At 44.9% G+C, this 22,409-nt stretch overlaps 1 protein-coding gene across 5 annotated transcripts in view; it reads left to right on the forward strand.

Annotated features, from left to right (window-relative positions):
- Nucleotides 1–22,409, forward strand: part of LOC105492249 (HEAT repeat containing 3) — an 88,109-nt gene that overhangs the window by 51,565 nt on the left and 14,135 nt on the right. For 4 of the 5 annotated variants that reach the window (XM_024796178.2, XM_071084508.1, XM_071084511.1 and 1 more), the window contains one exon: nt 7,809–7,898. In XM_024796178.2, coding sequence (XP_024651946.2) covers nt 7,809–7,898 — 90 coding nt within the window. Of the gene's footprint in view, nt 1–7,808; nt 7,899–18,443; nt 18,567–22,409 lie in introns of those variants that run through there. The other variant, XM_071084509.1, reaches the window with a different exon arrangement.

Genomic DNA, 22,409 nt, shown 5'->3' on the forward strand with positions numbered 1-22,409 from the left:
TGGCTAACATGGTGAAACCCCGTCTCTACTAAAAATACAAAAAACTAGCCGGGCGTGGTGGCGGGCGCCTGTAGTCTCAGCTACTTGGGAGGCTGAGGCGGGAGAATGGCGTGAACCCGGGAGGCGGAGCTTGCAGTGAGCCGAGATCACGCCACTGCACTCCAGCCTGGGAGACACAGCCAGACTCCGTCTCAAAAAAAAAAAAAAAAAGAAAAAGAAGGGAGCGGCTTCAGAAGGAAGAAGGGGCCATGAGCATGGATGCAGTTGAGAGATGCGAGGAGGGATGAGGGATATCTGTTGGTTTCGAGGCATGATATCACTGGGGAGCTTAGCAGGGGATATTTCCATGGTGACCAGGTCAGACGTCAGGTTGGAGGGAGTTGGGGGAGTGTGAGAGGGGAGGAGATGGAGCTGGTGAAATCAAAGCAGTCTTCAGAGAAATGTATGAAGGAGAAAACAGACAGCCGCAGCTGAATGAAGAGTCACAATTGCTAATGTCCTCCTCCTGCATAAATGGATGAACTGGTGATGCAGAGGATTTGGAGGATGGAGCAACGGAAAATGCTAAGCTGATGCTTGGGTTTCCCACTTGGGGAATCGACTGAATAGTGGTCTATTGAGATGGGAAAAAGGCCTAAGTTGGGTAGAACACTCCTGTAGTTTGAGGTGAGAAAGCATTTTCCTACAAAATCTTTATTTCCTTTTTAAGGAAGTTTTTGGGTTCTTTTCTCCCAAACCTCAAAGACTGCCTACTGCTTCTGTTGGTTTACACACACACACACACACACACACACACACACACACACACACACAATCAAGAGCTTCAAAATCTTACACGGTCTTGTTCTGTTGTCCAGGCTAGAGTGCAGTGGCATGAACATGGACCACTGCAGCCTCGACCTTCTGGACTCAGGCAATCCTCTGACATCAGCCTCCCAAGTAGCTGGGACCACAGGCACGTGACACCATACCCAGCTCATTTTTTTTATTTTTGTAGAGACAGGGTCTTACTATGTTGCCCAGGCTGGTCTCAAATTCTGGGGCTCAAGTGATCCTCCCACTCCACCTCCCAAGTGCTGGGAGTACAGGCATGAGCCACTGTGTCTAACAAGGTCTTAGTTTTAATGCTCTTTTTATCTTTCTTTTTTTTTTTTTTTTTTTTTTTTTTTGAGATAGAGTCTCACTCTGTCACCCAGGTTGGAGTGCTGTGGCATGATATCAGCTCACTACATCCTCCGCCTCTGGGGTCCAAGTGATTCTCCTGCCTCAGCCTCCAGAGCAGCTGGGATTACAGGCACACACCACCGCACCCAGCTAATTTTTGTATTTTTTAGTAGAGATGGGGTTTCACCATGTTGACCAGGCTGGTCTCGAACTCCTGACCTCAAGTGATCCACCCGCCTCAGCCTCCCAAAGTGCTGGGATTACAGGCGTGAGCCACTGCGCCTGGCCTAATGCTCTTTTTATCTTGTCCCTTCTGTGAGTTAAAAGTACGTATTAATTTATCTAAGAACAAAAAAAGTTATGTCTTCATATTGTGGAAGATTCTCAATTTTTGCTCATCAGAGAAATGTATATCTTTAATTGGGACTATTTTGGTCCACTTAATTGAGCATTTTCTTCTTTTAGTGAACAGAATTAACTTGAGTCATTTTTTTCTATGCAGAGTGAGAAATTATAAACAAGTGGTTTCAAGAGTTTTGCTTAAATGTATTTTTATCCCTCCTACTCTTATATAGGAGTCCTAATTGTGAGAACACAATTGCCCTAAAATTGTTACATTTTCAGCAATGTATGCTTGCCCATGAAAATAACACATTCTTTTTGAATAAAGAATCTACTATCTTCAATTACTTCCATTTAGTAAGAGTAAAACCAGGACCAGATGCAGTGGTCACGCCTCTAATCCCAGCACTTTGGGAGGCTGAGGTAGACAGGTTCCTTGAGCTCAGGAGTTTGACACCAGCCTGGGCAACATAGTGAGACCTCCTCTCAAGAAAAAAAAAAAAAAAAAAAAAAAAAGAGCAAAACCAGGAAAAACACTTTTCTACTCTCATTTGTGGGGACAAATATCGCAAGTTTATTTAACAAAGATAATTATTCAAGTAAAATAATAAGAAATGACGTTTTTCTGTTTTGTTTTAAGATGGAATTTCACTCTTGTTGCCCAGGCTGGTGTACAACGGGAAAATCTCAGCTCACTGCAACCTCTGCTTCCCAGGTTCAAGTGATTCTCATGCCTCAACCTCCCAAGTAGCTGGGATTACAGGCGCCCACTACCACACCTGGATAATTTTTATATTTTTAGTAGAGATAGGGTTTCTCCATGTTGGCCAGGCTGGTCTCAAACTCCTGACCTCAGGTGATCTGCCCACCTTGGCCTCCCAAAGTGCTGGGAGTACAGGCATAAGCCACCACACCTGGCCTGAAATGAAGATATTTTTGAATGAATGTTCTTGCATTAAAGGAATAATGGCCAGGCGTGGTGGCTTGCACCTGTGATTCCAGTTGCTCAGGAGGCCAAGATAGGAGGATTGCATAAGCCTGGGAGTCCAAGGCTGCAGTGAAAATACACAGATAAATAAAGGAATAATGGATTTGCTTTTAGGCCCATCAGATTTTAAATTACATATAACAGAACAGGTACAGAACATGGAGCTGAAATGATTTTCACAAAGCTGTTTCAAATAATCACCTTCATATTTTTTTCCTTTTTAAAAAGAATTTTAAATAAAAAAGGTATAGAGACAGGATCTCCCTTTGTTGTCCAGACTGGTCTCGATTTCCTGGGCTCAAGCAATCCACCTGCCTCAGCCTCCTAAAGTGCTGGGATTACAGCCATGAGCCACCATGTCTAGTCTCCTTTTTTCTTTCAAAGATGAATGTACAAAAATGGAAATTAAGTTTAGAATCTTTTTTTTTTTTTTTTTTGAGACGGAGTCTCGCTCTGTCACCCATGCTGGAGTGCAGTGGCGCGATCTTGGCTCACTGCAAGCTCCGCTTCCCAGGTTCACGCCATTTTCCCGCCTTAGCCTCCGGAGTAGCTGGGACTACAGGCGCCCGCCACCACGCCCGGCTAATTTCTTTTTTTTTTGTATTTTTAGTAGAGATGGGGTTTCACCGTGTTGGCCAGGTTGGTCTCGATCTCCTGACTTCGTGATCCGCCCACCTCGGCCTCCCAAAGTGCTGGGATTATAGGCTTGAGCCACCGCGCCCAGCCCATTCGAATCTTTAAAACGTTACACCGTCCAATGAAATAGACAACTGCATATTGCACAACTATTTTCATGAAAATTTGCACATAAATTTAATGCATTTCACAATTTGACAAAATATTCTCATAAACTACCAAAAAAGCCTTAACGCTATATGAAATATATGGAAATGTTCACTTTTGATCTGTCACTTTCACCTTAAATAATAAGGTAAAATAAGTTCTGAAAATTTCAGATGACATTTTCCATTGCTGTATTGAAAGAAGGTATAGTTCCTTTGTATTTTCTTAAAACTGTGTTTAATAAAACAGGTAATACCCATGCATTATAAACAGTTAAAACAATATTAAAAGAGAATTCTTTTTTTTGTTTGTTTGTTTGTTTGAGATGAGTCTCGCTCTTGTTGCCCAGGCTGGAATGCAATGGCACGAACTCAGCTCACTGAAACCTTAGCCTCCCTGGTTCAAGCGATTCTTCTGCTTCAGCCTCCCAAGTAGCTGGGATTACAGGCACCCGCTGGTCTACAACTCCTAGTCTGAAATGATCCGCCCACTTCAGCCTCCCAAAGTGCCGAAATTACAGGCGTAAGCCACGATGCCCAGCTTTTAGGTTATATTTAAGTTGTTGTTTGAAGTGGGGGAAATGTCTCTCTGTGTTTGTCTAAGATATGCAAGTTCATAAATTTACATTCTGGGTATTTAAGAGTTCTATTCATTAGTCACACTTGAGTAGTGCTTGTCAATGTATAGGGCAATTATATTAGATTTCTTGCCTTAGGATAGAAGATAATTCTCCTGGCCAGGTGTGGTGGCTCATGCCTGTAATCCCAACACTTTGGGAGGCTGACACGGGCAGATCACCTGAGGTGAGGAGTTCGAGACCAGCCTGGCCAACAGGGTGAAACCCCATCTCTACTAAAAATACAAAAATTAGCCAGGTATGGAGTACGCACCTGTAATCCCAACTTCTGGGGAGGCTGAGGCAGGAGAATTGCTTGAACCTGGGAGGTGGAGGTTGCAGTCAGCTGAGATCCCCCCACTGCTCTCCAGCCTGGGTAATGGAGTGAGACTTCATCTCAAAAAAAAAAAAAAAAAATTAGCAGGGTATGATGGCATGTACCTGCAGTCGCAGCTACTTAGGAGGCTGAGGCATGAGAATTGCTTGAATCCAGGAGGCGGAGGTTACAGTGAGCCAAGATCACATCACTGCACTCTAGCCTGGGCAACAACAACAGAGCAAGACTCCATCTTTAAAAACTAAAAAAAACTAGACTCTGTCTAAAGAAAGAAAAATCTAGACTCTGCCTAAAATATATATATATATATATGTGTATATGTATATGTGTGTGTGTGTGTATATATATATATTCAGGAGACTGAATATCTAGAATATACAGGAGACTGAATATCTAGAATATACAAGAAACCCAAACATCTCAACAGCAAAAAAAAAAAAAAAAAAAAAAAAAATCCGATCTAAAAAATGGACAAACAAGGGCCAGGTGCTTACAGGCTCACACCTGTAATCCCAGCACTTTGGGAGGCTAAGGCAGGCAGATCACCTGAGGTCGAGAGTTTGAGACCAGCCTGTCCAACATGGTGAAACCCCATCTCTACTAAAAAGCCTGGCGTGGTGGTGGGCACCTGTAGTCCCAGCTACTTGGGAGGCTGAGGCAGAGGAATTGCTTGACCCTGGGAGGTAGAGGTTGCAGTGAGCTGAGATCACACCATTGCACTCTAGCTCAGGTGACAAGAGCAAAACTCCATCTCAAAAGAAAAAAAAAGGACAAATGATCTCAAAAGAAGACATTCAAATGGCCAATAAATATAGGGGAAAAATGAACAAAATCATTAATTGTCAGGGAAATGCAAATCAAAACCATAATGAGGCATCATCTCACCCCAGCTAGGATGGCTATTACCAAAAAGACTAAATAAATAAATAAATAAATAAATAAATGCTGGTGAGGATCTGGAGAAAAGCGAACTCATGCAGTGTTAGTAGGAATGTAAACCAGTACTGCCACTAAGGAGAACAGTTGGGAGGTTCCTGAAACAATGAAAACTACAACTACCATATGATCCAGCCATCCCACTACTGGATATTTATTAAAAGGAAAGGAAATCAATATACCAAAAAGACATCTCGGCCGGGTGCTGTGGCTCATGCCTGTAATCCCACCACTTTGGGAGGCCGAGGCCAGTGGATCACCTGAGGTCAGGAGTTTGAGGTCGGCCTGGCCAACGTGGTGAAATCTCATCTCTACTAAAAATACAAAAATTAGCCGGGCGTGGTGGTGTGCACCTGTATTCTCAGCTACTCAGGAGGCTGAGGCAGGAGAATCCCTTGAAGCCAGGAAGCAGAGGTTGCAGTGAGCCGAGATCGCGCCATTGCACTCCAGCCTGGGAAACGAGTGAAACTCCATCTCAAAAAAAAAAAAGCAAAAAAAAAAAAGACATCTCACCCCCTTGTTTATTGCAGCACTATTCTCTTTTTTTTTTTTTTTTTTTTTTTTGAGACGGAGTCTCACGCTGTTGCCCAGGCTGGAGTGCAGTGGCGCGATCTCGGCTCACTGCAAGCTCCGCCTCCTGGGTTCACGCCATTCTCCTGCCTCAGCCTCCTGAGTAGCTAGGACTACAGGCGCCCGCCACCGTGCCCGGCTAATTTTTTGTATTTTTAGTAGAGACGGGGTTTCACTGTGGTCTCGATCTCCTGACCTTGTGATCCGCCCGCCTCGGCCTCCCAAAGTGCTGGGATTACAGGCTTGAGCCACCGCGCCCGGCCAAGCAGCACTATTCTCAATAGTCAGGATATAGAGTCAACCAAGATATGATATCAACTTTTTTCCAGTCATCTGGAAAAAATAGATGAATGGATAAAAAGAATGTGGTATATTTACACAACAGAATACTATTCAGCCACGTTGTCATTTGTGGCAACAGGGATCAAACTGGAGGACATTATTTTAAGTGAAATAAGCAGGGAACAGAAAGTTAAATAAACACTGCATGTTCACATTCTTTTTTTTTTTTTTTTTTTTGAGACAGAGTCTCACTTTGCTGCCCAGACTGGAGTGCAGTGGTGCAATCTCGGCTCACTGCAACCTCTACCTGTCAGATTCAAGCGAATCCCATGTCTCAGCCTCTCAAGTAGCTGGGACTACAGGTGCGTGCCACCACACCCGGCTAATTTTTTTTTTTTTTTTTTGTATTTTTAGTACAGACAGGGTTTCACCATGTTGGTCAGGCTGGTCTCAAACTTCTGACCTCAAATGACCCACCCGCCTTGGCCTCCCAAATTGCTGGGGTTATAGGTGTGAGCCACTGCACCCGGCCTGCATGTTCATATTCATATGTGGAAGCTAAAAAAAGTTGATCTCATAAAAGTAAAAAGTAAAATAGAGGATACTAGGGCTAGGGAGGGTAGGGAGAATGGAGGGATAGGGAGACATTTGTCAAGGATACAAAATTTCAGCCAGATAAGAGGAATAAGTTTTCGTGTTCTACACCTGTATAGGATGACTACAGTTAACAATAATATATTCTACAGTTTCAAATAGCTAGAAGGAGGGCCGGGTGCAGTGGCTCATGCCTGTAATCCCAGCACTTTGGGAGGCCAAGGAAGGAGAATTGCTTGAACCCAGGAGGCGGAAGTTGCAATGAGCCGAGATGCACCATTGCACTCTAGCCTGGGTGACAGAGTGAGACTCCGTCTCAAAAAAAAAAAGAAAGAAAAAGAAAAGAAATAGTGAAGGGGCCAGGTGCTGTAGCCCGTGCCTGTAATCCCAGCACATTGGGAAGCTGAGGTGGGACAACTGCTTGAGGTCAGGACTTTGAGACCAGCCTGGGCAACATAGTGAGACCTCGTCTCTATAACAAAATCAAGAAAATTAGTCGGGCATGGTGGCATGTACCTGTAGTCTCAGCTACTTGGAGAATGAGGTGAGAGAATCGCTTGAACCTGAGAGGTCAAGGCTGCAGTGAGCTGAGATCATGGTACTGCACTCTAGTCTGGGTGACAGAGCGAAACCCTGTCTCTCAAAAATAAAAAAAATAAAAATAAATAAATAAATAAAAATAAAAGTAGTGATGGGAGGGATATGTGATTTTTGCTCTTTGAAATGTGTCGTGATAGGGGCTGGGTGTGGTGGCTCACATCTGTAACCCCACCAATTTGGGAGGCCAAGGTAGGTGGACCACCTGAGCCCAGGAGTACAAGACCCACCAGGGCAACATGGTGAAACAAAAAAATAACCAAAAAAATTAACCAAATGTGGTGGCATGTGCCTGTAGTCTCAGCTGCCTGGGAGCCTGAGGAGGAAGAATTGCTTGAGCCCAGGAGGCAGAGGCTGCAGTGAGCCAAAATTGCACCACTGCACTCCAACCTGGGTGACAGAGAGAGACCCATCTCAAAAAGAAAGAAGAGAGAGAGAGAGAGAGAGAGAAGAAAGAAATATGTTGAGATAGATTCTTCCTGATCGTTCTTTCCTCCTTCTCTTCACTTGGGAATCTGAGGATATGGCACCAGGATGCTCTGCTCCAGGAACACCAATTTCCCCACTTGAGTTACCCATCCTCTGTGTTTCTTCTCCAGGAGCTCGCACTCCAACCAATTGAGAAAAGATTTGGCTACAATGACACATTGGCTGGAAGACGCACCCACAAACCCATGGACCACTGGACTGTGAGTAACAGTCCTTACTTACGCCTCCTTGCACCCCAGTGTTAAATATTGGTAGAATGAATGAATGGATGAATGAATGAATGGCAAAGACAACTATTTAGTCAAGTACCCAGATATTTCTTGAAAAGGATGTTATTGTGGCCCAGAGGCTGTGCACCGCCTTATTTATTTATGTATGTCACCCAGACTGGAATGCAGTGGTGCAATAATAGCTCACTGCAGCCTCTAACTCCTGGCCTCAGGTGATCCTTCCAGCTTGACCTCCCAAAGCTCTGGGATTACCAGGTGTGAGCCACCATGCCTGGCCTGAGCATGACTTTTGATCTTCATAGGATCCCAAGCCATGAACTTGTAGCCACGTTGACAACTTGTCCAGCTTGAACAGATTGAATAATCAAGCAGACGTGGCTGTAGTGTCACCTGTGAGAAACTGCAATATTTTATAGCTGCTTTGTTTTTTGAGATGGAGTTTCACTATGTTGCCCAGGGTGGTCTTGAACTCCTGGACTCAAGCAACCCTCTCGCCTCAGCCTCCTGAGTGGCTGGAACTACAGGGACTCACCACTGTGCTAGGCAAAATTGTAATGTCTTACAGACACGCACATACACACAAAACTAAGATTTAAAAAGCTAGACAGAGATAATATCTTATAACTCAAGGTTTTTTAGCCATCAACACATAGATGTTGATTAATCATTCAACATTAATTATGGTTGTGTTTTTCAGGTCCAGTTTTAGAACTTTGAACAAGGTTAATAATCTTGTATTGCTGTGGTCATAGTCCCTTGCTAATTACCGAAGATAAATAAGATGTGATCACAAGAACAGTCCACTCACTGTGTCTCATATATTCTCTATAGCCCTAAGAGAAATGACTTTCATCATATTTTAAGTTGGTTATATTGGCTAGTTTCTTTCTTTTTTCTTTTTATTTATTTATTTATTTATTTATTTATTTTTTGAGATGGAGTCTTGCTCTGTCGCCCAGGCTGGAATGCAATAACACGATCTTGGCTCACTGCAACTTCCTCCTCCCAGGTTCAAGCAATTCTCCAGCCTCAGCCCCCCAAGTAGCTGAGATTATAGGTGCCCACCACCATACCTGGCTAACTTTTGTATTTTTAGTAGAGACGGGGTTTCACCATGTTGTCCAGGCGGGTCTCGTTCTCCTGACCTCAAGTGATCCACCCGCCTTGGCCTCCGAAAGTGCTGGGGTTACAGGGGTGAGTCATCGTACCCAGCTATATTGGCTAGTTTCAAAACAGATCAGGGGTTATCCATTTGAAACCGTTCCACTAACATGATATGACAAGGTTTGTAAGTGATAAGCTTGGCAACTTCGATTTCTGGCACAAGGTGTGTGGCCTCCCAGAGCTCTAGCCTGTCCTTTCTGACTCAGTTTGTCTTGCTCTGTAATGGGTTCTGTCCATTTGTCAGCCTGCAGATTTTCAGCTGGGTTTTTTTTTTTTTTCATGTCAGCCAAATAAATACAGAAATTGCTCCCCCAACCCTGATTATAATCATTTTGGTCACATTTTTCAAAGCTTACTCTTAGACTATCCCCAAACTCCAGGGTAACTCCATATTATTATTCAATTTTTTTCTCAGATTAAATGTCTGTTAGGCTGGTTACACAATTACAATAAGGGAAAAGCGTGGCCCTTTCATTTTGCATTTTACCTCGGAGAAGGTCCTCACGGCTTGACTTTGCACATTTCTGGAAACAGAATTTGCCTTTCTGCTCCTGTGTGAGGTAGTCAAAGCACGATGTGCATGTGGTTCCAAACACATTTAATTCTGTAGCTATTCTTTTGTTGAAGGCGCTCACCACAAAACATCCTGGAAGGGGATTACGGGGCAGGTGCAACAGACGAGGGTGTTTCCTGGATGGGGAAGGCAGAGCGCCAAGTAAAGGAGTAAGTGCTGAAGAAGGGATTTTACTTGAAATTGGAAGTCATAGGAGCTTTTTGGTTTTGGGGGTGGATGTGTAAGTGATACATTTATAGAGTAAAAACGAAATTCAGGCCACGTGCAGTGGCTCACACCTGTAATCCCAGTGCCTGCGGAGTCTGTCCTGCCTTGGTCTCCCCCAAAAACAAGGAATTTTAGAGTCAATAGCACATTATGTTTTGACTACATCACAAAGAAGCAGAAAAGGGCCAGGCGCCGTGTCTCCTGCCTATAGTCCCAGCACTTTGGGAGACTGAGGCAGGTGGGTCTTTTGAATTCAGGAGCTCAAGACCAGCCTGGCCAACATGGTGAAACCTCATCTCTACTGAAAATACAAAAAAATTAGCTGGGCATGGTGGCATGCACCTGTAGTCCCAGCTACTTAGGAGGCTCAGACGGGAGGATAGTTTGAACCCAGGAGACAGAAGTTGCAGCGAGTTGAGGTTGTGCCACTGTACTCCAGCCTGGGTGACAGAGTGAGACTCCCTCTCAAAAAAAAAAAAAACAAAAAAAAAACCCAAAACAAACAAACAACAACAACAAAAGCAACAGAAGGATACATTCTTATTTTCCTCTTTTAAAAATTTTCCTCTGTTTTATGAATTATTTTCCCAGACGTGTGCAAAGCCAAGCCACATGGGCCTTTTCCAAGGTAAAATGCAAAACAAGGGGGCCAGGCTTTTCCCTTATTTTTACCTCCTTGCCTAGGAGTTTGAGACCAGCCTGGGCAACAGAACAAGACCTCGTCCCTAAAAAAAAAAAGTAGCTGGATGTGGTGGTGCATGCCTATAGTCCCAGTTACTCAGGAGGCTGAGGTGGGAGGATTGCCTGAGTCCAGGAGTTGGAGACTGCTGCGAGCCATGATCATACCGTTGCAGATCCAACCTGGGTGACAGAGTGAGACCCTGTCTCAAATAAATAAATAAATAAATAAATAAATAAATAAATAAATAAAAGTTCAGAAGAGTATAAAGTGAAAGTCTCAATTCTTCATGGATTTCTTATTCTCTAATTTTCCTTCCCCAGTCTTCTGTTACTTCCTTGTATAGCCTTCTAGAGATAGACTATGTGTATGCAGATAGACAGGGCACTCTTATGACTGGTAACATATTATAACATTTGTGCACTTTGTTTGCTATTTTGCTTTTCTGTAACAATATACTCATTCAACAAATATTTATTAAGTACCTAATGAACGCTTGAATCCTGTCGTATGTACTCTGGATAGAGCAATAAAAAAACCGATCTATATTAGTTTTCTATTGCTGTGTAACAAACTGTTGCAAATGTAGCAGTTTAAAAACCACACAGTTACTCTCTCTCAGTTTTTGTGGGTCTAGAGTCCATGCACTGTTTCCCTGAGTTATCTGCTTCAGGTTCTTGCCAGGCTGCAATCAAGCTATCAACAGTGCTATGTTCTCATCTGGAGACTCAACTGGAGAAGAACTTGCTTCTGAGCCCACTCCAGTGGTTAGTGGACTTCATTTTCTGGTAGGAATAGGATGGAGAGCTTTGGATTTTTACCAGCTGTTGTCCAGAGGTCCTCAGTTCCTGGAGGCTGCCCCTGTGCAGTTGACAAGCAGCAGCTTGCTTCAGGTCAGGCCAGCAGGAGACAGCATATCTGCTAGCAAGATGGAAGTCTTATTGGCCAGGTGCAGTGGCTCATGCCTGTAATCCCAGCACCTTGAGGGGCTGAGGCGGGTGAATCACCTGAGGTCAGGAGTTCAAGACCAGCCTAGCCAACATGCCGAAACCCCATCTCTACTAAAAGTGGAAAAATTAGCCAGGTATGGTGCTGGGCGCCTATAATCCCAGCTACTCAAGAGGCTGAGGCAGGAGAATCGCTTAAGCCCTGGAGGCGGAGGTTGCAGTGAGTGCACACTACAGCCTGGGTGACACAGCAAGACTAAAAAAAAAAAAAAAAAAAAAGATGGAATTATTTTTGTATCACTCTCTGTAACCTCGAATTTTTGGGCTCAAACAATCTTCCTGCCTCAGCCTCCTGAGTACCTGGGACTAAAGGCATGCACCACCATGCCTAGCTAATTTTTTTTTTTTTTTAAACAGTTTCACTCTTGTTGCCCAGGCTGAAGTGCAGTGGTGCGATCTCAGCTCACTGCAACCACTGCCTTCTAGTTTCAAGTGATTCTCTTGCCTCAGCCTCCTGAGTAGCTGGGATTACAGACACCCACCACCATGCCTGGCTAATTTTTGTATTTTTAGTAGAGACGGGGTTTCATCACATTGGCCAGGCTGGTCTCGAGCTCCTGACCTTGTGATCTGCCCACCTCGGCCTCCCAAAGTGCTGGGATTACAGGCGTGAGCCACTGCACCTGGCCTGCCCAGCTAATCTTTAATAAACTTTTTACAGAAACAGGGTGTCACTGTGTTGCCCAGGCTGGTCTTGTACTCCAGGCCTCAAGCAACCCTCCCACCTCAGCATCCCAAAGGGCTGGGATTGCAGGCGGGAGCCACTGTGCCTGGCCAAGATTGAGTCTTATAAAGCAACACAATCATGGGAAAAATATCCTATCACTTTGTCACATGCTATTGGTTAGATGCAAATCACAGGTCCCACCCACACTGAAGGAGAGGAAATTACATAAAGACTTGAGCAGCAGGAAGTGGGGATCATGGGAGAGGAGACTATGTTAGAGTCTGTCTGCCTTGCAAACAAAGCTCCTGTTCCCGTGGAGCTTACGTTCTGGTAAGGGAAGCAGACCACCAATGAATAGGAAAATAAGTGCAGGTTGGGTGCTAAAAATAAGTGCTAAAGCCAAACAATAAATTTGGGTAAATGGAGCAGATGTAAAGGAGTGTTATTATAGAAGAGAGCAGTCAGGGAAGGCCTTTGGGACAGCAACATTTGAGCAGAGACCTGAAGGAAATGAGGAAGGCACAGAGATTACTGGGAGAAGAGGCACCAGCCTCCAATGAGCACATGCACAGGCCCTGCCGAGTGAGCACGCTGGAGGGTTCTGCAGCAATGCAGAGACCCATGTGGCCGCAGCATAGTGATCCAGTAGCAGGATGCAAAGCTAGAGAGGAGATGGGGTTGGACCAGACAGGGCCTCGCAGCCGTGTTAAGGATCTGAGTGTGATACAAAGCCATTAGGAAACATAGGGCAGAGTAGAAACACTGGCTTTCCATTGCAAAGAATCACTTTGATCCTGGGATAAGAACAGATGGAAGAGAGGCATGGCTAGAAGGAAAGAAACCAGTCTTAATCATTTCAGCAAGAAACACTAGTGGTTTGGACCGAAGTGGTGCATTTCCTGGAAAGTGGGCAGCTGCCATCTGAAGGAAGAGCCTGCAGCATCAATGGTGGTTTGGATGTGTGGTAGGAGTGAAGAAAATGTTAAAGGTGATGCCAAGGATTTTGGCCTGAGTCACTTGAAGGATGGGGTCATCATTTATTGAGATGCAGAAGACAGTGAGAGAAGTGGGTTTGAGCAGAAAAAAAAAAAAAATCTGGAGTTTCATTTGTTTCTTGTTTCTGTTTGTATTTTTTCTGGCAGGCAAGTTGTTACTTAGACTCCTTAGCGGATTCTGACTTCCATGGCTACCATCCTGCTTAGAGTTTGATTTTATCATGTGCTGTAAACAAAGTGGCATTGTCATTGTTTCTTTTCTTTTTTTCTTTTTTCTTTTCTTTCTTTTTTTTTTTTTTTTTTTTTTTTTTTGAGACGGGGTCTTGCTCTGTCACCCACGCTGCAGTGCAGTGGTGTGAATACAGCTCACTGCAGCCTCAATTTCCTGGGCTCAAGAGACTCCTCGGCCTTGGCCTCCCAAAATGTTGGGATTGCAGGCAGAGGGGGTTCCAAGCGTTGGTGTGGATGATTCCAGACCAACAGGGAAGGTCTGGGGTTTTTTAATGTAGGAGAAACAGGAAGGTCATACTTGTCTCCTAGGCACAAAGCAGAAGGTGACTCTCAAAACAAAACAAGAACAATCGTAAAACTGAGTTCTAGAAAAGAGCCTTGGAAACTTCTTTTGTGACCAAGTAACTCTTTTTCAAGAAGGCCTGGACTGTGTTTCAAGCTATGTAGGCACTGCTAAGAGAACATTCTGGAGTGAAGTGTTGACGTTTAGTAAGAGCCTTTGTGTTTTTATTTCTTTTCTTTTTTTCATGCTATTCTGACAAAAGAGCCTTTGTCCGCCAGACGTGGTGGCTCACGCCTGTAATCCCAGCACTTTGAGAGACCGAGGTGGGCAGATCATGAGGTCAGGAGATCGAGACCATCCTGGCTAACATGGCGAAACCCCATCTCTACTAAAAATACAAAAATTAGCTGGGCGTGGTGGCATGTGCTTGTAATCCCAGCTACTGGAGAGGCTGAGGCAGGCGAATCACTTGAACCAGGAAGCCAGAGGTTGTAGTGAGCTGAGATGGTGCCACTGCACTCCAGCCTGGCAACTGAGCGAGACTTTGTCTTAAAAAAAAAAAAAAAAAAAAAAAAAAAAAAGAGCCTTTATCTTTCAAAACGGAATTTGCCTGGTTGGATTGTTTAATAACAGGTGAGGTAGCAATTGTCAGTAAGCACCTTCTAAGGCAAGACCACCTTGTCTGAAGCCTTCTCCTTTATCCACAGACTACGTGGCAGGAATGAGTTAAAAAGAAAGGGTAAAATGGGGCCAGGCATGGTGGCTTACACTTGTAATTCTAGCACTGTGGGAGGCTGAGGTGGGTGGATCACCTGAGGCCAGGAGTTCGAGATCAGCCTGGCCAACATGGTGAAACTCCGTCTTTACTAAAAATACAAAATATTGGCCGGGCGCGGTGGCTCAAGCCTGTAATCCCAGCACTTTTGGGAGGCCGAGACAGGCAGATCACGAGGTCAGGAGATTGAGACCATCCTGGCTGACACGGTGAAACCCCGTCTCTACTAAAAAATACAAAAAACTAGCCGGGCAGGTGGCGGTCGCCTGTAGTCCCAGCTACTCAGGAGGCTGAGGCAGGAGAATGGCCTAAACCCGGGAGGCGGAGCTTGCAGTGAGCTGAGATCCGGCCACTGCACTCCAGCCTGGGCGACAGAGCGAGACTCTGTCTCAAAAAAAAAAAAAAAAAAAAAAAAAAAAAAACTTAGCCGGGTGTGGTTAAGGGCATCTGTAATCCCAGCTATATGGGAGGCCGAGGCAGGAGAATCGCTTGAACCCAGGAGGCAGAGGTTGCAGCAGGCCGAGATCATGCCACTGCACTCCAGACTGAGCGACAGAGTAAGACTCTGTCTCAAAAAAAAAAAAAAAGAGGTAAAATGCACAGCACTGCTAGGGTGTTGCATCTTGGTTGAGTTTCTGGGCTTTCTCTCCACTAGAGTGGCTGCCCAGAGACCAACACTTGCTTTGCATGCCTCTGGCCAAGGGCACTACTTCCTCTTGTAACAGGAAAGATGGTGGGAGGAGCTGCCTACATGACCTTGTGAAAACCTGAATCTGAGGAATTTGTTACAGACCGGTCCGAAAATTTGAGAAAATGAACTCATTCTGGGAGTGGGTTTTTTCCACTCTCATCAGGCTGAGCTACCAATTCTTTTTGGGGGCCTTAGTGCCCGCCATGGTCAAGTTCTATAGAAACACCACTCAAAACAGAGATTATCCAGAAAAGGCAAAGCTCTCAAGATAGAAAGTAGATTAGTGGCTGCCTAGGGCTCAAGTGGGAAAAGGAGTGACTGCAAAGGAACCTTAAAGATCTTTCTGGGGACAGAGGTATTTTAAAATTGGAATGCGGTGATGATTGCACAGCTCTGTACATTCACTAAAAATCATTGAATTGTACACTTAGGATGGGCAAATTGTACAGTATGTAAATTAAAATAAAGCTCTTTTAAAAAATATTTAATCAGCCAGGTGCAGTGACTCATGCCTGTAACTCCAGCACTTTGGGAGGCCAAGGTGGGCTGATCACTTGAGCTCAGGAGTTCGAGACCAGCCTGACTAACATGGTGAAACCCTGTCTGCACCAAAAATACAAAAATTAGCAGGGCGTGGTGGTGTGCCCCTATAGTCCCAGCTACTCGGGAGACTGAGGTGGGAGGATCGCTTGAGCCTCGGAGGCAGAGGTTGCAGTGAGCCAAAATCGCACCATTGTACTCCAGCCTGGATGAGGGGAGTGAAACCCTGTCTCAAAAATAAATAAATTAATTAATTGACAAATAATAACTATAATATATCTCTGTGGGATGCAATGTGATGTTTTGATATATGTACACATTATGGAATAATTAAATCAAGCATACCCATCACTCCACATAACTATTTTTTTGTGGTGTGAACATTTAAGATCAGCTCTGTTGGTCAGGTGCAGTGGCTTACGCTTGTAATCCCAACAGTTTGGGAGGCCAAGGCAGGAGGATCACTTGAGCCAGGAGTTTGAGACCAGCCTGGGCAACATAGTGAGACCCTGTGTCTACGAAAAGTACAAAAATTAGCCAGGTGTGGTGCCATGCAGCTGTCGTCCCAGCTACTTGGGAGTCTGAGGTAGGAGGATCACTTAAGCCCAGAAGATCGAGGCTGCAGGAGCTGAGACCATCCCAGTGCACACCAGCCTGGGTGATAGAGCAAGACACTGTCTCAATAAAATAAAATTTAAAAATAAAATAAAATCAGTTATCTTATAGGTCTTGAAAACTTATTCTTCTGTATAATTGAAACTTCATACCCTTTGACCAACATCTCCCCATTGCCACCCCCCACCAATAGAACTCTTAAAACACACACTGCATTAGTCAGGGTTCTCCAGAAAAATAGACCAATATGATTGATCAGTCTATCTGTCTGTCCACCTCTATCTCTATCACTGTATTATCATCTATGATGTATTTTAAGGAATTAACTCATGCGATTTTGGAGGCTGAGAAATCCCACACTCTCCTTCGCAAACTGAAGACCTGGGAAGGCTGGTGGTGTAACTCTGAGAACTGGAGATCTGATGGTGTAAGTCCCGGGAGAGGACAGAAGACTGATGTCTCCGCTCAACCAATCAGGCAGACAGAGCAAACTCTCCCTCCCCTGCTTCTGTTGTTCTATTCAGGCCTTCAGTGGACTGGATGACAGGACTGGATGAGGACCCCCACACTGGGGAGGTCATCTGCTTTACTCAGCCCTGATTCAAATGCCAGTCTCATTCAGAATCACTCTCACAGACACACCCAGAAATAATGTTTTACCTAGGCACCCTATGTCCCAATCAAGTCGACACATAAAAATAACCATTACAAGTCTACCCCTTGTCAACTTGACACTCATCCTCATCTCCTGAAACCATACTTAGTCTCCAAATAATACCAATAACAAGGTCATAATTCTGCTTAATATGATACATCTATCCCGTGTACCACCGAAAATGCACACTCTTTCCCAGAAAAGGATGGGAATGAGTGATGTTTACTCTTCTCTTTGATATTCTTCTGAAACTTAAATACTGTGATGTTGCAGAGACAAAAGTGACTCCATCTTGAATGCTGATCTGCCATACTGACTTCTTACTAACCCCAGTCTTGTGAATGCCTTCTGATTCCTACTTTATTTACTGTCCTTGGTGTAAGAACATGTACACACTATAAATCCTGCCTTTAGGTCAAGGCAACCTTGATATTACCACACAAATCACAGGCTATGACGCACATAGCATTCTTGCCTGTTCTGGAGGGCTGCTGTGTTAGGCCATCCCTGCATTACTATAAAACATACCTGAGGCTAAGTAATTCTTAAAGAAAAGAGGTTTGGGCTGGGCGCCGTGGCTCATGCCTACAATCCCAGCACCGTGGGAGGCCAAGGCTGGCGGATCACCTGAGGTCAGGAGCTTAAGACCAGCCTGGCCAACATGGTGAAACCCCATCTCTACTAAAAAATACAAAAAATAAAAATAAAAAATTAACCAGACGTGGTGGCAGGTGCTTGTAATCCCAGCTATTCGGGAAGCCGAGGCAGGAGAATTTCTTGAACCTGGGAGGCGGAGCTTGCAGTGAGCCGAGACTGCGATTCTCCCATCGCAGGCTGCAGGCTGTACAAGCATGGCTCTAGAATCTGCTTCTGGTGAAGCTGAAGGGGAAGCAGGCATGTCATATAAAGAAAGTGGGAGCAGGAGAGACAGGGAAGGGGTGGGTGCCATACACTTACAAACAACAAGATCTCGCATGCAGTCATGTGAGAACTCACTTATCACCAAGGGGATAGTGCTGAACTATTCATAAGAGATCTGCCCCCAGGGTCCAATCACCTCCCACCAGGCCCCACCTCCAACACTGGGAATCATATTGCAACATGAGATTTGAAGGGGACAAAAATCTAAACTATATCAGTTGCCTTAAATTGTCTCTATAGAGCATACAGCCCCTTTCCCTTTGGTAGGTGAGCCTTGGGTCTGGGGAGGAATCATGCTGAGATCTACCTGTCTTGCTGATGCTCAAGACTAAACTTCTGCATATAAGTTCCTTCATAAATCACCCTTCATTGACAAACTGGTTCATCTGCCTCATTCCTCGGTTTCTCTGCTCCTTTGGCATTTGAGGGCTGCTTTGCATATATGACATTTTCATAGAACAGCCGTAAAATTTTTCTTGTTATTTTTGGTTTTCTTGTTTGTTTTCCATAGAGACAAGGTCTGGCTCTGTTGCCCAGGCTGGAGTGCAGTGGTGCAATGACAGCTCACGGCATTCTTATCTTCCCAGGCTCAAGCGATTCTCTCACCTCAGCCTCCTGAGTAGTCGGGACTGCAAGTGCGTGCCACTACACCTGGCTACTGTTTTTTGTTTGTTTCTTTGTTTTTTCTGTTTTGTTTTAGTAGAGATGAGGTTTTGCCACGTTGCTCCGGCTGGTCTCGAACTCCTGGGCTCCAGCAATTAGCCTGCCCTGGCCTCCCAAAGTTCTAGGATTACAGGTGTGAACCACCATGCCCAACTGTTGTTTTTTGAGAGAAGGTCTCACTCTGTTGCCCAGGCTGGAGTGCAGTGGCACGATCATAGCTCACTGCAACCTCTACCTCCTGGGCTTAAGAGATCCTCCCTTCGCAGCCTCCCAAGTAGCTAGGACTACAGGCAAGTGTCACCATGCCTGACTATTTTTTTTAATTTTTGTAGAGACAGGGTCTCCCTGTGTTGCCCAGGCTGGTCTCGATCTTCTAGGTTCAAGTGATCCTCCCACCTCAGCCTCTCAAAGTGCTGGGATTACAGACATGAACTACCACAGATACAAAATTAACAATACTTAAATCCTATGATATAAAGTCATTACATCTTATGTTACATGATAAAATGAGAGGAAAGAAAACAAAGATATTTGCTACCCAAACATGTTCATAATAAAATAAGGAGGAAATATAACAATTACAGTCCTCATTTCTGTAACCAGTCATGTGGTCATGGCTGTGTGTTTATTTATAACTGCCTTCCTCCACTACCCCATTCTGTATTCCTTTTGCCTTCAGCAAACACCTCAGGTGGTCATGGTTGTTTATTTGGTGTTGTGATCCAAACCTTCATTCCTGAAGGATCTGGGCCATATATAGTCCTGTCTGGATTGGATGGTTGTATATTTTTCCATTCCACTTAATCAGAGGGCATGGTCATACTGAGAGGTGCTCTACAGGATCTCATGAATTGCAGACATACTCTTTCTTACTTCCATTGTGGAGTAGTAGTCCAAGTTTCCCTTGGTAGTCAGAATCCATTTATCTAGCCACTAGAAGATTCCCTTATTTTCTTATTGATTCAGGGTGTTGAGGAACCCAAAGTGGCTGGGTGGTAGCCTTAACTTCCAGTTCAAGGCAATTATTGTTGTGTCTCCAGATGGAAGTATTCCTTCTTCTCGAACTAAGAGCTCTAGACCAGCAGAGCATAAAGTTGTGAGAACAAGAACCAAAAATTTTGCTACTGGGTCACCAGGAGTAATAGTGGTTCAGCTGGGCACAGTAGCTCATGCCTGTAATCCCAGTGCTTTGGGAGGCCAAGGCAGGAGGATTGCTTGAGGCCAGGAGTTCAAGACCAGCCCAAACAGCACAGGGAGACACTGTTTCTACAACTATATATACATACATATATATATATATTTTGTTGTTGTTGTTGTTGTTGTTGTTAAACTAGCTGGGCATGGTGGCAAGAACTTGTAGTCCTAGCTACTTGAGAGGCTGAGGTGGGAGGATTGCTTGAGCCCTCGACTTCAAGGCTGTAGGGAGCTATGGCCATGCCACTGTACTCCAGCCTGGGCAACAGAGCAAGACTCTGTCTAAAAAAAAATTGGTGAATGGTGCCACTCCCATTTCCACCCTTGATTCCTGACTGTGATTTCCTGCTGTAAGAGAAACAGCACCGTGACCAGGCGCGGTGGCTCACACCTGTAATCCCAGCACTTTGGGAGTCCAGGGCAGGTGGATCACCTGAGGTCAGGAGTTCAAGACCAGCCTGACCAACATGGCAAAACCCCATCTCTACTAAAAAATACATAAATTAGCCAGTGTTGGCAAGTGCCTGTGATCCCAGCTACTTGGGAGGCTGAGTCATGAGAATCGCTTGAACCCGGGAGGCAGACGTTGCAGTGAGCCAAGATCACACCATTGCACTCCAGCCTGGGCAACAAGAGCGAAACTCCATCTCCAAAAAAAAAAAAAAAAAAGAAAAAGAAAAAAGAAAACAAAAGAAACAGCACTGTATATTGGACACTGATTCAGAGCATGTACAGCCTTCTGATGAACCTTGCCCTAGCCCTGCAAGATATTGCCACCTGCCTGGTACTGTAACTAAGTCTTCAAAAGACCCTTCCACTGTTTCATCAAACCAGCTACTTCAGAATGGTGGGAAAAGACCAGTGAATTCCGTGAGCTTGAACGCATTGCTGCATTCCTTTTGCTATGACATGAGTTCATTGATGAGAAGCAATGCTGTGTGGAATACCAATACCATTACAATGGATAAGGCATTCTATAAGTCCACAAATGGTAGTTTTGGTAGAAGCATTGTGGCAGGGAAGGCAAATTAATATGCAGAGTAAGAGTTTATTACAAGCCCACACAGTGGAGTGCACCTGTAGTTCCAGCTACTTGGGAGGCTGAGGCAAAGTGGGAGGATTTATTGAGAACAGGAGTTCAAAGCTGTAGTGTGCTATGATCATGCCTGCAAATAGCCACTGCACTCCAGCTGGGGCAACATAGCAAGACCCCATCTCTAAAAATAAAAAATAAGAATTAAAAAAAATTTAAGAATCTATTACAGTAAGAACAAAACACTGTCCCTTCCATGATAGAACCAGTTCAGTGTAATCAACCTGCCACTGGGTAGCTGGCTGATTACCCCCTGGGGAATATCAGGAATTCAGTCTTGGTCTCTGCTGCTGACAGGTTGGGCACTTGCCAGCAGCCATAGCCAGGTCAGCATTGGTGAGTGGAAGTCCATATTCTCAAGCCCATGATTAACCTCCATCCCTGCCACCATGGCCACTCTGTTCATGAGCCCACTGGCTGATGACAGGGATGGCTGGAGAAAGAGGCTGATCGCTATCCACAGAATAGATCATCTCATCCACTTGATTTTTTAAGTCCTCCTCTACTAAGGTCACCCTTTGGTGAGCATTCACATGGGAGACAAATATCTTATGATTTTTGTTCATTCTGTGAGGTCTATTCACATACCTCTTCTCCAAATTTCCTTGTTACCAGTTTTCCAATCATATTCCTTCCAAGTTCCTAAACATCCAGCCAAATCACTGTCCACAGCCCATGGAATTGGTGTATAATTGCATCTCTTCCTCCAAGCACAGCATGCTGCCTGAAGTTTTGCCCCCTGGGAAGATTTCCCTTCACTGCTGTCCTTAAGAGATGTCTCAGAGAGAAGCTGTAGTGCTGTCCACTTTCAGGTGGCACACATGTATTGTGCAGAACCACCTGTAAACCAGGCCTGTCTTATCTTCCTCTGTCAGCTGATTGTAGGGACCTCCCTAAGAAGCCATAGGTACAGAACGGTTACAGAACGGGAGAGAGAAGGCAGTGTAGTAGGGGGGCGGGGCGGGGGGGAAACATTGCTATTTGGGCCAGTCCTTCGTTAACTTACTTGTGCCTTCAGGGCCTGCTTGAACTCAATCACATATATACCACTCCCATTTGATGGTGGAGTGCTCCTGTGCACATCCAACTTTATGGCATTAGAGGTCAGATAGCACCCAGTTTGTGATGGGCAGCTCAAGTCGCATTGTAACTTGGTGGCCATGGTTGAGCATTCAGTCCTTTTTTCCCCCTGAGATGGAGTCTCGCTCTGTCGCCTGGGCTGGAGTGCGATGGTGCAATCTCGGCTCGCTGCAGCTTCTGCCCTCAGGGTTCAAGTGATTCTCCTGCCTCAGTCTCTCAAGTAGCTGGGATTACAGATGCATGCCACCATGCCCAACTAATTTTTGTGTTTTTAGTACAGATGGGGTTTCACCATGTTGGCCAGGCTGACCTCGTGATTCGCCCACCTCAGCCTCCCAAAGTGCTGGGATTACAGGCGTGAGCCACCGTGTCCCGCCAAACATTCAGTCTTTACCAAGGCTCGGTAGCAGGCCAAGAGCTGTCTCAAAAGGAAAGTAAGCTGAAGGA

This window comes from Macaca nemestrina, chromosome 18 (genome assembly GCF_043159975.1).
Source record: "Macaca nemestrina isolate mMacNem1 chromosome 18, mMacNem.hap1, whole genome shotgun sequence".
NCBI classification, from domain to species: Eukaryota; Metazoa; Chordata; class Mammalia; order Primates; family Cercopithecidae; genus Macaca; species Macaca nemestrina.